The 17031-nt window shown below is 39.9% G+C and overlaps 1 protein-coding gene across 7 annotated transcripts in view; it reads left to right on the forward strand.

Moving 5' to 3' along the window:
• The window catches only part of LOC117146096 (protein held out wings), a 37979-nt gene that overhangs the window by 709 nt on the left and 20239 nt on the right, over positions 1-17031 (forward strand). For all 7 annotated transcript variants that reach the window (XM_033312068.1, XM_033312070.1, XM_033312069.1 and 4 more), the window contains exon 2: positions 4-487. In XM_033312068.1, the coding sequence (XP_033167959.1) occupies positions 160-487 (328 nt within the window). In that variant the 5' untranslated portion in view covers positions 4-159. The remainder of the gene's footprint in view (positions 1-3; positions 488-17031) is intronic.

Consider the following 17031-nt stretch of genomic DNA (forward strand, 5'->3'; position numbering starts at 1 on the left):
CAGTAACGTGTTAAATATAGCAAAAACAACTAAAAAAAAGTGTGCACTAAGTAAAGAAAGCAGAGACCCAAGGAAAGTTGAAAGTTGAAAACCAGAATCTCGACGAGAACAAAATAAAAAGTTTCCAAAAACCGACACATCACACACGCACGCAGCAAAATGAGTGTCTGTGAGAGCAAAGCCGTTGTGCAACAGCAACTGCAGCAGCACTTGCAGCAACAGGCAGCCGCAGCAGTTGTTGCGGTCGCGCAACAGCAGCAGGCTCAAGCCCAAGCTCAAGCCCAGGCTCAGGCCCAGGCTCAGGCACAGCAGCAGCAACAGGCGCCGCAGGTGGTGGTCCCCATGACCCCGCAGCACTTGACCCCGCAGCAGCAGCAGCAGAGCACACAGAGCATCGCCGACTATCTGGCCCAGTTGCTCAAGGACCGCAAGCAGCTGGCCGCCTTCCCCAACGTCTTCACCCACGTCGAACGCCTGCTGGACGAAGGTAAGTCGCTAAAACTTAAACCGAGTAAGATCCCTCCAAGTCACAGGATCATCCTAATCGCGGATCCAAGACTCAGCGGAAGTATAAAAATCACTAGCTAGCTTTTTATGAATCAAACAGTCTTATTGAAGTGCATAAAAAGTTTGTTATTGTGACAATATCCTTTACCATTCGGAATTTGTTATATATTAAATCTGATAATGCTTTAATATCAGTTTTAAGAATTTAAGCTACACAAAAAAGGAATTTAGATATCCTTGGTATAATGTTTAGTTATTTAACTCTAGAATGTACTTTAAATTTGTGTTTGTATTCCGAAAATTCATGAAAGGAACATTAAACTATTGTAGTACACAAATCGATGCCATTACAATTTGGTTTATATCTATTTTAATTGTTCAAAAAATATTTGCAAAGCACTTTAATTCCGAGAATCTAGCGGGATTTATTGTAAACATGTATTACAGAGACTGCAGGTATTTAGAACACATTTACTTTGGGTAAATGGGAGAGATTAAATGAGTAAATATGTTATTTTAAAGTGGTGACTTCATTTTCAATCGTGAGGGCCAGGCGTGTTAATGATTAGGGTGCCTCTAACCAAGTGATCACTGTAGTTCAATCAGTTTTGGGGCATGGATCTCTGGGTGTCTGGTTTGTCTCCTCGGCGTCTCCTTTTCGGCATCTTCTCCATCGCGGGTTCTGAGTTCATTCCACCTTACAAACCCAAACGAGATGTTTGTTATTTTTAGTTACTTCCTTTTTGTGCGCCTCTTCGCGAGCGCACACTACTTACACCTCTCTCCGTGCTCTCTCCTTTTGTCTTCTTGGCTCCACACTTGACTGCCAGTGCAGCCTTTGTTGTTCCTATTATGAATTCTTTGTTGACTCGGCCATTCGTAAACCAAAAAGAAGGGAGGCGTGGATTTGAAGGGACACAGAAGGAGATGCGAAACCCCAGGGGGGAACCCCCAACACAGAAAGAAACATTAATGTGGTGTGGTATGATGTGATAAGAGATCATTTTATTCATCATATGCTAAAAGTTTTGAAATTTTCGAATCTGGAAAAATATTGAATACATTTAACAACGATCTGTTTTGCTCTGTGCACTGAAAGTGTAGCAAACTTATCTGAAAGACGAAAGATTTACCTCAACTGCCCACGCTTTGCCTCAAAAACCAAAAAATCAAAAAAAAAAAAAAAAAAAACAAATATGAATAAATATACGGCAACGAAGCAAACACTCCGAAAGGCAAACCAACAAAAGTCAACTTTCGGGGCGGGATAGGGGCGGGGGCGTGGCACTACCTGGTCGCATCTTGTATCTTGTATCTCGCATATCGGAGCTCTCGTTTCTGTATTTGCCCAACATCTGTTGCCCATATGCAGGCCGGCCAAGAGGGTGTGTGTCGCCTCGTAATGACAAAATTATGTTGCACAGATACACAGATTCAGATACTCGTGCGGTATTTGCGGATTGCAAGGTACCGCTAGATGGCCAGGGTACACATATTATGTACAGCGTATGTTTAAATTACTTTTAATATATGTTTTTTACCATATCGCTTGATCAATTTGCTTATAAATACTACTACAATTTAAATAACATTTAATTATTGCAATTAATCCGGAAATGTGATAGCAAATGGTCTGTATAATAAGATGCAAGATCTTGATTTCTTTCTTCATTAAGAAAATATCGAAGAAGTCGGTGGTCTTATCCAGACCAATCAGATTATTGATTACCAGGTACCAGGTATCGCACAGTCGGAAAACTCGCCCAAAAGCTTATATTCTTGTTTTGGTTTCGTCTCGGCATAGCTGCAAACTAGTTTGCCTGTCTACAAATTGTATTTGCTAAAAGCAAAGCGTTGACAATTTGTAAAACTCGTTCCACCAGACTACAAAATCCAAAGAGCTGAAATAGGCAAAACAAAATACAGATTTGAAACCCACCTCGTTGGCTTATCAGCTTAGTGGGAGGGTGTCGGACTGGATTTTTGGGATTTGAGATTTGGGACCTGGGAACCCGAGTGCCGTCCACTATTTACGAATACTGACCGTATTCGACTGCTAACTTGGCCCGACCGCTAACGGCTTTCAACTTTTCAACTTGCTAGAAGTTTTTGCGTTTTTTCTCATTTTGCAACTTTCTCTTTTCAATTGCTGTCGTCGCTGGGCTGTGTTTTTGTTTTCGTTAGCTTGACATGCGGGCCAAATCCAAACCCCACATTCACATGCGGTCTTTGGGGCAACTCAAAAATTGTTTATGTTTTACCCTTTTCCCAGAGGGCGAAAAATTTATTATCCGAACTCTGCCTCGACTGGAATTTTATATGTCATTTCGTTGATTCTTTAACCCATTTCCCTTGGCTTACATGAGTTTGCTTTTGATGAAAGCCCGCAAATTCGAACTTATTACGATGTGCCTACATCTTTGATTTTAATACGTACTTAACTTTATTTTATTCACGTGTTAAATTCTTCAATCAAACGAAAACATTCGCCTATCAAATTGCCATTTTATTAAAATTTTACTTTAATCACTTCGAGAACACATATACAATTTGTTGACTTTGGATGTGTTTGTTGCAAGCTGAAAAAAATGTTAAGTAGCTTAAAATATTTCTGAAATTTACCTGCATACACTTTGTGTCTGTCAGAGATATTGCGAGAGATCTAATTAGGTTCCTGCCTTACCTCAAGCAACACTAACAACAGCAATAGCCGCTTTTTGAGGTTGCGGTTGCTGTTTTTTTGGTTTTTATTTTATTTATTGTTTTTTTTTTATTATTGCGGGTGTGCAGCTAAGTTGGCTTGGGGTTTTGGACGTGGCGTTCTGCTCGCAATCATCAGTTGGCTACCTGTTGGGCGTTCGCCCGTTCACTTGAAATGCACAGGCTGTCTGTGTGGAAATATCTGCGTACTTACTGTGCGTTTTACAGTTGTAAGGCACTGCAGTTGGAGCTAAAATATTTAAAAAGTTTTATTTTTCTAAATTTATTAATCTGGGTGTAAATTACCTAAAAGTTTGAAATATTTAAAGATGAGGTTATACATCTAAGAACTGGATTTGCTTCAGTGATTATGTTTGGCTGTCGAAATCGTTTTAATTAATTTCTTGTCTGCTCTTTGAACTAAAATCAATTGATATTTCTAAACTGCCGAAACACACTGTACATTTATATATGTATTTAAGCATAGTATGCCTTCTGTTTATTTGCCGCCTTTTTTTATCGTCTTCATTCGTTCAACGCTTTTGGCACTGCTGACATAAATTTTTGTTGTTATTTTGACGAGTGTGTTGTTTGCTTTTTGGATCTGACTCACGCCCCAAACGAAACAAAAAGAAGAATAACTTTTGGCCGCCAGCAGAGGCAGTCACTCGCATTGTATCTGTTAGATATGTAGCTATAGCTCTATGACACACGCCGCTGGAGCACGTTTCTTCGCCCGAATCTGTATCTGTATCTCAGCCGTATCTGTATCTGCTGCTTTCGGCTCTCCGCTATTCATAGTCGTCGCATTTTGCACAGTTGAAGTGTGCCTAGACTGTGTGAATAAAAAAAAACAAAAAATGACGACAAGACGTCAAGAGGCCCGAGCAAAAGCTCTACGATCTCGGATCTCGGATTACCGGCGACCAAGCATAACTGCACGTACTATATCGCACTCGGAGATATCATTTTTGTCTCGAAGATATCACATCTTCCGCATGACGCTTGTTTACCTGGGCAGAGGACAGCAAACAGTCATCTAAAGCCCCTAGATATGATAAATTTCTAGTTTTTGTTTTCGAATTCGGTGGGGCCCACACCTGGGCGTTATAATTATAGAAATTGTGCTCGCTGTTACTGCAGCCCAAGGTGTATATCCACATACATCTGTCAGATACGCATCCAAGTTTGTATCATGTGCAGCGAGCAACCTGAGAGATAAAAGCCAGAAAAGAGCCGACCAAAATCAAATTACGTACACCCGCAACGTGAATGTTTATATGGCCGATCTATGTATCTATATATACATACATATATAACTATATATATATATATAGGCACAGAAACGTGTATATATAGTTGGCCGAATGTGTTCCTCGGCATTTGTCGGATACAGAATTTTTTCTCTTTCACTCCGTCCGACATTTTTCATGAAAATTTGAAATGTGTTTCATTTCATCTAAATTTAGATTATTGGAAAATGGGTTTTCGCCTGCCACCATAGCTGTTGGAATTTTGTTTCGTTGGATTTTCACCGTTTAGGGCGTTGGTTTTCTTCTGACCAAAAATTTTGATTTTGAAGGCCTGAACTGCCGCCGATTGGTAGAGTCATTAAAATCGGAAACTGAAGTATCTTGTTGACATTAATGGGGCTGCTGGTCTTCGGATCCGAGTTGAATGCAAACACATTGGAGCTGAAAGACAAACAAATGATTGGAAATGATTGGCCCATCCTCGCTTTTAAAAGATACATTTGAGCCGTTCCATTGATCAGTCAGCGTTGCGATCGATTCGTTGGGTTTATCTTGCAAGGAACCCATTTTGATTTATAAAACTTTAAATTTATGTTAGGAAAAATCCGATAGATAGATTTCGAGATCTATTGTTAATAAAATAATACAAGTTTTATGTTTATAATATTATATATTTCACAAGTTCTAATGAAATGAAACGATATTTTTTTTCGGTGCATCAGTAATAGCCGCAAGCTGCCACGAGCATTTTAATTTAGTATTTTCATAGGCACGGCTTTCGGGTTTTGGGTATGAGGTTCCCTAACTGACGTGCTCATAAATTTGTTGACAATTGTTATGCGGAACGCGTAACCCTCCACGTTTTACCCCGCTCCCATCCTTACCGCCCGCACAATAGCGAATCGACCCCAAACGATTCCGTGCGATTCCCTACGATCCAATCCAATCCAACCCGATTCGATTCGATTCGATTCGAGCCCCTGCCCATACACGTCTCATTGCGTTTTCAAATTCAATTAAAATCTTTTGTCATGACCATCGATCGCTGGTTGCTTTGTTTTGATTTGTGATTGGCTGGCTGTTGGTCGAAAATGCACCGATGCGTTTGCACGGAAGTTGACCATGGCTAAAAAGAAAGAAGTAAATGAAGCCATCGACATCGAGCTAAACAGTTAGTAGATTGCATCAAAAGGGCAGTGATCGTTGGCGAAAGTTTGTGGGGTTGATGACGAAGTTTTCGATGCGGCTGATTGAATTTAATATGGAAAGTGCATGGGAGTGGATAGATTTGATAATGGGCTGCAATCCTATTATCTAATAATGGTAGTACTAGAGTTTGTTGATATTCTAGGCTTCAAATATATGTACATATTTATATTTATATTTTTTAATGGCGCAATTTATTGGCTCTTGCTTGTGGCGGCTTAAATTGAAATCGTATCAATTTCTAGCCGTAATACTCATGGGTTTTCGCCTGGCAGCTGCACAACTTGCCACACTCAGCCTTCAATTAGCGTTTTCCTTGGAAACCCCTTGTTTCATTGTATATACAATATGTATGCATGTATATCTATTCTTTTAAGCGAGCTCTCGCCCACACACTCAAACCCGGTGATTACGTCATTTGCCAAGTTATTTGATAGCCAGGCTGCATCAAATGTTCGGTGCTGCTATTGTGGCAAAACGAATTATTTTTGACAAAAATAGCCAACTCAAAAAAAGCTTAAAAAATATAATGGAGGAAACAAAGAAGCGCGTAATTAAAATATTTTTCACATGCTCGGGTTTCTTCCCCACACGCAGCAAAAAAACACATGGAACTTTCAGCATGGCGCCCCATTCCGTAGCCAACCTCCCACTCCCCATTTGTGGCACTGAAAGAAACACCAAGTATCCGATAGATAAATTTGGAAATAACTCAATTTTGAAATATTGTGTATTAAAAAAAAGTAATAAAATCATATTTAAAATGTATCCATTCAGCTGGCTTTACAGATTATTTGAAATATATCTATGAATTTGGTGCTTACCACTTATTTTCCTCTGTGCACCACCTCCTGCCTCCCTCGCGATGAGGCACGCGACTACCAGCAGCGGCAGCCATGTGGCATTAGACAATTGCTTTAATATGCCACCAGGCAGGCAGCCGACGAGCTGTACAAATTGAACAATTTGATAACAAACGCGCAGGCAGGGAAAAACAATGGTGGGGGCCCAAAGGGGGAGGGACACTTGAGCCAGAGATACAAAGAGGCAACATTGTGGATGTGATGCCTTTGAAGTTGCCTTTTTGACTCTCGGTGCCATATGGTCGGTCGCCTGTATCTGGGATTCTCGGCCCGAACTTGCAACTCCTCGACGTACTTATATGGGCATCCGATGGATGCCACTTGAAGCGGCCGCAAGTGAATCATTTTTATTGTACCGATGTGCATTTGCCATTCGATTTATATCGGTAATCAATTTAATTTTTCAATTGCTTTCGAAAATCCCCCAGACATCAACTCCGTTTGGCGTGTGAAATGCGGGCAGCGAGCAATTTTCCACCCTGGAAATGCAGCAAAAACATTTTCCGGGATGCTAGAGGATCGTAGGGAAAATACATTAAACATCGTTTGAGTTTTGGCTCTGACATTGAATAAAACATAACTAACGGTCACCAAACATTCCGTTCCCTTTAATTGCGAAAGTTATTACTGATTTCATAAACGAAAAACAGCTCCACACCCATGAAGACAGCCACAACGACCTCTCAATCTTAATATAGTGCAAATAAAACCTCTAAGTGGGGAATTAAGATAATGAGGCATTCACTTGACAACCACACGAGAAAAAATTAAAACAAAAGTCAAATTGTCAACAGACTGGGCGGCCAAACGCCCTTTTCTGACTTTTTGGGTCTTTTTGGGGCGTGTGCTCTGCTATTCAAAACTATGACAAAACATTAAAAAGAAATCATACCAGCACACATTTGAACACGAACAACGACCCAAAAATGCGTCATATGTGGGAAAACAAAACAAACTTTGAGCCAAAAACAGCGACAACGTGTGAGCATAGACAAAAACACAAAAGCTGCTACGGATACAGATTGAGATGAAGATACTCTGGCCGTGTAGTTGTAGTTTGTTTCTTATCTCTCGATTTATTCACAGCCATGAGCAGCATCATTGATTCGAGACAATTAACAGCAGCGTAATGCTAAAAAAAAAGAGGGGGAACATAAAAACAGGGGAAGAGGGGATTGTAAGCATTAGATCAAGATACGAATACCGTTGAGAAATACGCAGATTACGTATTCCTCAACTTCCCCAACCGCCATATAAAAAAAAGCGATACTGCAATTATAATCATTGGCTTTCAAATAAAGAGTATTTAGCAGTCAATGCAACCTATGCCATTTGGTTTTTCAAACAGTTTTTTGCTGCTAAGAAGTAGCTGTAACACTCGTAGCTCAAGTGTCCTCAATCTATGTATCTTTGTATCTCAATTTCGTTACTTTTTTCAACGCGCTGAGTGCAATTGGGAAACGCTAGAAGAAACGCGTGTTTGCTTTTTGCATCATGAATGGATCTTGTGAGCCAAAGTCATTTCGACGTTGTCACGTCCTTTGTTGTGTGTTTACCTGTCGGATGTATTTGTATCTGTAGCTGCTTGTATCTGTATATGTGCAGTTGTATCTGATGGAATTTTTAACAGCCGTTTCAGTTTTGCTCCGTTTTTCCGAATTTCACTAGGCAAAATCTGTGCAATTTTGTCCCATCGAAAAGTTTCGAGTGAAAGGTTTGTGAATATAACAACAATAAAGCATAAAATGCGCTAAGTAAGTCCCTTTTTCTTGAAATTGCCATCAGCTGTGCAAATCAAATCAACCTGCGGGGGAGGAAATGTCGTTGCATTTGCTTAAAATTTTTTTTTTTTTTTGGTTTTTATTTTTCCTTTTCATTTTTGTCTTTTTGTGACTTTGCGTGTCTTTCCGCTGGCTGAGTGATTTTCATTTTTGGCAGTTTCTTTGGCTTTGGTTTTTGATATGCCATAAATGTTTAATGTCGTGCTGAGTTAGCCAGCCACGTATTGTTTGTATCTGCGTATTTGGGTTAAAAGCCATTTTATATGGACGCCCAAGCGTTGCTCAAGTCAATCATGTGGCTGCTGTAGGCGTATGAATTAATTGCCCAGCTCCTCAATAAAGTCGCATTTTTTTTAGTAGTGTTGTCATTCAAGGAACTCTGTTTCAGCTGCGATTGAGAAGAATCGCAGTGGCTGAACTCAAATTAATTGTATGCAAGAGATTCAAATTAAAGGGTGTTTTTTTTTCAGGCAGTTATGTAAATTGACAAGTTTCCTTATTGGGGCGAATTTAAAGTGCTTAAATGCGGGCTCTGAATTATAAGTGTTATTTGTGTATAATAAAATGCGTTTAATGGTTGATGCCAATAATTAATTAATTAAATTTATGTACACGCTATAATTTATTTATTATTTAATAACGTTTGAATCGTACCTTTAATTGTAAGAAGAATATACTTGAATCTTATTTAATATATAGAGTCTTACCATTGTGGGCTGATCATTAATTTATTTACGACACTTTCTAGGAGCACATGTGGCCCTGAGTTCTCTGCCCAAGCTTCACTTTCATAAACCCAACTGCCCACACTGACAACTTCCACTCAATCCTTCTCTTTTTTTCCCAACTGGCCAAGGACGACTCATAGCTTATCAACGGCTGGAAAACAGCTGAATGTCATTGGCATATGGAGACCATGTCTAAATATGCACGTAGAGTCGACTTCGGCTTCGACTTCAGCAGAACGTCGAGTGCACTTGCATTTTCATAGCTTTACGTAGGCTTTTCCGGTTTTTCCACGCACATTTCGAAGCCCACAGATAAATAGTTTGTCACACAAAGCGACACTTGAGGCGGAGACAGGCGGTCGAATGAAAATAAATATAAACTTAAAGAAAAGAAAAGAAATGAAAAGGGAAGGGAGAGAGGCCTGACTAAAAATAAACCATAAACGTGGGCGGAAAAAGCCAGAAAGAACAAGGAAAGGAGACGCAAAGGTGTTAAGAACAAGTTGCACACTCAGCCAAAAAATCCGTATCCAAAGTGGCTAAGAGACTACCCACCTACATGTGCGTGTGTGTACTTAAAGACATTTATTATTATAATAAATCCCATTCAAGGCAACACGACGGCGGGCTGGCAAAAAGAAAAGGCGGCAACTTTGGCTTTTGTTTCAAAACGAGTTGTTGGTTGTTGGCCACACTTCAATGTTGGTCAAGCACATTACGCTACATACACACACACGCAATTACGTGTTGGTGGCTATTGAGTACATAATATATCATTTCTATTTCGTTTTCGGGTAGTTAGGTAGGTGGTGATCGAGTGCTATTGGCAGAGAGAAAGAGGTTTTCACCTTGATGCCTGTGTTACACACGGCGTATGGGCGATATATTGATTATGAGACGCGTCTTACGCATCTCTTTCATTCGATCTATTAAATTTAGGCCGCACCAAATGGCTTCCAGCTTATTTTGGATGAGGGGAAAATATTATAAGCATGACATAAGCACCCATAAGTTGCCCAGATCCAAATACGGCGCATAACTGCAACTTTCTCCAACTGCCATTGGCTACAAATAATTTTCCAATAGCCAAAGTTTATGGACCAACCGAAAACATTTCACAGTTTCTATTCGAAAAAAATAATTATTCTTAATTTCCGCCAGAACACAAGCTGTGTGTTTTCAAAACAAAAAAAATGGATATACATATATTTATAAATGTACATTGCGCTCGCATAATTCCATACATATACAATTTGTAATAAAAACACGCTATAAGGGATAACGAGAATTTGATGGAACGCAGCCGTTTTTATATTTCCTTGGAGAAAATCGGTGTGTTTACACAGGCTTTCGAAACTGACCGTACGAATTTATTGTGTATTTTGTATAACGAAAATTAATCAAGCAAAGTCCCCAATGCAATCGCTAAACTCAAACAAAACGAAGGCAATTTGTTGTAAATTTATAATACAGGAGGGGTCGTGAACTCTGTGGTCGGTCGTGTCGTCTCCGGCCCCCGGAATCATCATCTTCTTGTTTGTGCTCCCCACACGTAGTCCGGAAAAGTCATTCGGCTACTCCAGAAATAAACAAGCCAGAAGCGATGGCAGCTCCCAAAGAAAAGCAGCACTTTCGGAGTGTGGGGCATCCTATAAATATGCTTAGAAATAGAATAATGGCCACGAATCAAGGAAATAACAAAAGTTGAATCTCTGGACTGCCAGAGTATTCTCCCGCTGATTGAGGCGCTCGAGTTTCTGAATCCAGCAGTTGAAATGCCTTCATCTCGCGATGAATCCATGAAATACTTACCGATTTTCAAGGTAATATGAGTGTTTTTTTGCTGGAGATTTCGATTTAAAGAGAAGATGTTAATAGCTACATCTTCTGCAACTATACTCGTAAGATAGATTAAATTCCGCAAGCTAGCTCATAAATCCATCTTTCAAATGTTTTTTGTACTATATCAGCGCCATTGCATTGTGTTAATCTTATCTAATCTGAAAATATATGCTTTTCGTTTATTTGCAGGTGAGTTTCCTTATCGCCAACGTACGGTAGCACCTACCGACAAGAACAAAATGCCGTCGGCTGTTGGTGAGCGGGTGAAGCCACTAACCTGATTGGTTGAGTACACATATCGCCTATTAGCTATACTAGATATTGTTAGCTTTTAATTGGCTTAAGCAGCCATTGCAATCGGGCGACGAGCGCAGAGCGCAGATCAAAGGGTGCCCACAGCCAGCCCATCATCATCATCATATCATTGTTGGTCGAGCTGAGTTTTTATGAGCCGCGGGCCATAAAATCAGCAACAGTTAATTGCTTTATAAAAATGGGCGCGTGTGTCGTCGACGACTACCGTTTCATTAGCTCGTTTTTTATTTATTTCGTAGGTGACTAACCAAGCAAATGAGTAAATTGTCATTCATCTCTCGCTGCCCCACCAACTGAGCTATGAAATTTATGCACTAAAGGCTTCAATTTTATTCATCAATTTTGCATCATTTTGTGCCTGTCAATAGAGGTCTGCGTTATTGAGCACAATTCAAACCCTAAACCCATTCGTAGGAAGCCGCTCTTAATTAATTATTTGGGTGTATTTCTTTGGGAACAGGGTCAGGGTGTGGCTTCCTGCTTTGGTTCAAATGCTTCGAGCCCACGTCCCTCGTCGTATGTATTCATAATTTGGTCAGATTTTGTTTGCACTCAAAAGAGGAAAAAATTTGTTTGCTGAAGAGGAAAAATGTGCTTTTAGAAGAGGCGTCCAAAAATACATGTTGCAAACCCCGCTTGCAAGCTTAAAAATATGTAATGCAGACAGAGGAGCAAAAATAACTCGGTTCACAAAAGTTGAAATCCTGGCTTTTCGTTTGGGGACCTCATTTCTACTTTTCCTTTGGCATTTATTTTGTGGCAATTTAAGCATTGATTGCATATTTATTTGGTTCGTTTTTGGGGCCTTTTCACTGGGCCACAACGTCTACGTGGGGGCATTTTGCTGGAAATTGTGCTCATGGGAACTGATTGATTACCGGCTAGTTGCTTCGCTCGACTCAATGCCTTCCAGTGACAACTGCTGCACCAGCTCAGCCAATATCGACAGCGATGGCAAAACAAGCGCTGCCAAACATTTGCAATGTTTTTTGGCAACGACAAGTTGCAGCCTGCAACTTGCAGTTTGCAGTTTGATTTAACGCGGCTTTTGCTTGTTTTTTGTTTTCTTATTTTTCGCCAGCTATGTATTTTCTTTTGGCCAGCAATTTTGCAAACTTGTTTGTTTTCTTTGCTAGTGCCAGCGGTTGCCCTCGGCTCTCACGAACTAAAGTTGGTCCAGTGTGGCTTGGTTATTACGGCGGACACACATCTAATGAGCCGGACAGCTGTGAAACTGTTTGTTTCTCCCCGTGACTCAATGCAGCCGTCAGTTTCAATTGCAATTTTCAGTGGGATGAACTGAATGGAGCAAGTGAATCATTTCTAAGCTTCGCTGGAATCGTTGGGAATACCTATAATACATATTTACGAGTTGTGGAACTTGTTAAAACATCCATCGATTGTCTAAATAGACAGGTTCTTAAACCATATACCTTTTTAGAACGTGATGACAATAAACGAGGGATTCCCTATGTAATATTAAGTTATATTTACATTAAATTTACTCTGAATCATTGCAAGAGATATAGGTAGAATACTTCGGAACGACAAAAGTAGCTGCCAATACGAAACATAAATAGCCAAGGCGCCTGAAGTTGTTTTAGCCGAAACCTTTTGTTTCTCGTTAATTGTTTGATTGCTGCCGATTGTTTTGACACGTATTTAATGTCGTTGAAGTGTCTGAATGTTTGGGCCTGGCCAAACCCATTTCCCCCATTTGATGCTCTTAACTGATTGTGTGTGGCAGCTCCGCAAGCTTAATGTCAAGCTGCAAGGCTGCTCCGCAGTTGGTCGCACAGGTATTTTCTTTCATTGTAGCCCGCGCGGCGGTGAGCATGTGAAAAATCGCTGTAATCTGCTGCTGATGATGATGACTATGTGCCACCCACATAAATGGCGTTCCAGGCGTAGGGCATGTGTATGTTTGTGGGCCTAATGTGTGTATGTTCGCTTGAGCCAACAACTTTCCATTTTGGCCCATTGTCTCTGGAACTGAAAACTTAAGGTTCAAATTGAGCATTTCACTTCCTTTCGATTCGAGAAGCAACAGCTCATTCTCGACTCATCTTCAAGTTGAAGACTCATGAGTAAATTCATGAGGCATTCTGGCGTGACTCTCGCAGCAAGTTCATCAAAAAATGTGGAACAAAGTGGGTCTGTGTGTCTGCGACATGTGAAAAGCCATTTCGCATTGTTTGCTCGCCGCATTTTCTTGGATTTCACTTTCACACATTTTCCTTTAGCTACTCGGTGGTTGTCACTCCTCGAAATCTTTTCCTCGAGGCGAGATTTACGGTGTGGGTGGGGCATTAGTTTTAATACCCTTAGCGGGATGCTCACTATGACTAAGAGCAACCGACACATTTGGTGTCCATAAAACTTCGAACGCGCCTGGTCGTCAGTTACCTAATTAAATGGCAATGGCTACTAAAGTCAGGCAATAAGAAATATATCCGAAAATATTTCGGCATATTAGTAACAACAAAAAATTAGTCACAATCTGACGGCATTGTGTGCGATTAACTAAATAAGTACCTTGAGATTGTAATCACTGGGATTTATTAGCTGAACGACTGGCCAACTGGTTCCAGGTGTCGCTTGACATGAGCTGGTAACAGCGTTTTAATTTCGTTTTATTTTAATTTCAATTGAATTACCCCTGATTTGTGTTTAACTCGATAACGACGAGCATCTGGCCAAGTGGAATGTTCGCACATTTAATCTTCAGCTTCATTGTTATTTGGTTAGCTATAGCGCCTAACTTTTGCCGACTGTCAATCTTCATTTCTCTCGATGGGCGGGGATGACTAATGGAAGTTATCGAACCATCTAATAATAGAAAGAACGTTACTTTGCAAATATTCTCACCTCTCAAAATGAGCAAGCTGTCATATTATTACCATAATATTTATTTGCCTTTGGTTAATAAAGCAAATTACTATTTTTAAGCTTGTATATAACCCAAAACCAGACTGGATAATTGTTAACCGCAAAAAGAGCTCTATCGGCGACAAGCCCCAAATTGTGTGTTTACTTAAGCGCCAAAAAGGCGGAAAAAAAGAATGATAAAGAAAATGCTGCCGAGCAAAAAAATATGGTTTATTTAACTAACAATTTGTATATAATTCGCTGCTATTGTTGGTTTAATGTGCGTTTTATCATTTCTGTATTTGTTCAAGTGTTTACCCATTTGCTGGGACGGATTTCGTTGGCTATTTCCCTGAATATCGCGATGCGCCAGGTGAAGATTTATTCTTGCCGTGATTTTTTGCCTATTGTTTTTTTTTTTTGCGCGTCGAAAAACCATTGGAAATATTTCACGGTGCATAAATAAACAATTTGCAATGCAAACCATTTGCGGAATTCAAAGGAAAACATTGTGTGAAAATGCGAACGTGTTAAATTCGAAAATACGTGCATTTAAACATGTTATCGAGGGAGGAGGAGTCGTCCTTTATGGAATGAAAATGCAACAGCATTCACTTCAAATGGGTTTTCTATTAATTTTTAAGCAAATTACAATTGTTGCAGGAACGATGGGGGGGTTGGAAAATGGGTGGATACACTTCGCCTTAGGGTCACAAAATAATTTACTTTAACATGTTTGCTCAGTGTTCGCTTGTCTGCATTTCATTTCGGTTGTTTCCTTTGTGATCAGGAGCATTTATATTTCGATGATTATACGCTCTAAGGAGCACTTGGTCTTTTGGCTCCTGGTTTCATCCGATGGTATTTTCATTTCCTCCTCTGAGTTTGTTTTGCTCGCAATTCGTTGACCTATTTTCTACGGGAGCGTTTCATTTCTTTTTCGGTTTCATGTTTTTCGTTCAGCTTCAGTGTTATGTTTTCCGCCAGCATTAATTGTGTTTTTCTTTGTTTTATTTCACTTTTAATGGTTGCTGCTGTTGGTGAGTCAACGGAATCGTTTTTATTTACGTATGTTTTTCTTTCCTTCGCGACAACTTTCAACAACTCTTGTTTTCTGTTCAGCGAATGTGGGTTAAAGTCTGGCAGCTACAAAATATGGCGCTTGCATATGCAATTTAAATTTATAAAATCATGTTAACAAAACTTTATGGCTCTTGAGGGGGAAAACCAAAATCTGATGAACCAATTGATATATTAATGTCGTGCCAAAAGTGATACTATAATGGTATCATGGAGACCATGCGACTTTGAGCGTGTGAACCAAGTTGCCACTGACAGCTTTATGATGGTAGAAATTTATTAATAAAAATGCATAAAAAACTGTCATTGCTGTCGCCGGTCTGTATATAGTCATTAATTAAAATGCTGAATATATACTGAAACACAAAACAAGAAGCAAGACTAACAAATGTTTATTTTTGCCTTGATGCGAAACGATTTGCATACAGTGCGGGCTTTAACATTAAGGTTCGTGGATCGATATTGCCAATGAATGGAACCATTTATTGATTACGTGCTCTGATCAAATAATGATTTAAAAACTTTATTTTAGGCTGCAATTCGTCTTAATTAACTCTTGGTAAATATTTATATTTTTTGCGACTTTAAACCCACTGTTGGTTTAGAAGCCAATGCCTTGCGCAAACCACAAACCGAAAAGATATGCACAAAATATGCAAATGAATAAATGAAATTACTTGAACGCACAATAAACATTATTTTTCGGTTTTGCTTAAATGCGAGTACAACGCGAATTTGCGAATGCGCCCAAGGCCAATGGAGTTCATGACGAACAGCAAATAAAAACCATAAAATCAAATACATTTTGGCGTTTGCCAAATATGCGGGACCTGGCTTAATTGCAGCCACAGAAGGCACAACAATCGGGCTGAACCTTAAACGTTTTCGAGCGTTCCGGCCATTTCTGGTGACAATTTGTTAAGACTCCCGGCCAGCCCACACCAGCCAGCCATGCAAAGGTGTGTGTGTGGAGGCCGAGACAAAAACCCAAACGATCGCAGTTGACATTGTTTTCTTGGCTAAAAAAAAAAAAACACCCACACGCTCATCAGCTGGCAGTCATCTAATTCGTGTGGTATGAATGGTTTTGCATTCATAAATTAGCCGTCGCACACTCAGATATGTGTCGCACTCAGCGTACAGCGTACTTATATATAGAGTATATAGTATAAACCGCCGTCCTATCGATTCCCACCTGAAGTCGTGATCCAATGCAAATTGTTCTCCCAGCTTAAAACAATCAATCAGCACAAGCTGCTGAGCTGTGTGCGGTTTTAATTTGGTTTAGAAGGTGTCCGCTGGCATATCTTATTAGATTGACAAGTTTAGGATGCGATAAGTTATATATCCTCTTAGTGTATTTGGTGCGAACGAGGTTTTCGCTAATGGATAGCTGATCACGGTGTCGAGATATGCTAAGTTTAGTGGGAAAAATTGTATTGGTTTTTAGTAATTTGCAATTCGCTTTAGAGAATTTCAGTAAACCGATTTGCCAAACGAAAGTCCAAGCTAGTTTTCTGTTCGCTTCAAATATGTAAAATATTTTAATTCTGATTCCACATTAATATTCCCCAGTAGTATGTACACATTTTATGCCCTACTTGCTGGCGGACATAAAGAACCCTTGCCAAAAATCGTGGTGCATAAAATTTGACAATTTATTGACGCTCGACTGGCTGTCGTTCGCATTCGTTTTTCTTCTTTCTTGTTTCGTGTTCATCATCAAGTGCAGGAGGCTAAATTTAAAATTCAAATGTTGCAAAATGCGGCAACGAAGCAAGAAGTCGGGAAATGTTATGTTAGGTGGTCCGCCCACCTTCAAGAAGGGCGAAATCGTCGAGGAATCTTTAGATTTCTATGCGATTCAATGATGATGTCATGCAGAAAT

This window comes from Drosophila mauritiana, chromosome 3R, assembly GCF_004382145.1.
Source record: "Drosophila mauritiana strain mau12 chromosome 3R, ASM438214v1, whole genome shotgun sequence".
Classification (NCBI taxonomy): Eukaryota; Metazoa; Arthropoda; class Insecta; order Diptera; family Drosophilidae; genus Drosophila; species Drosophila mauritiana.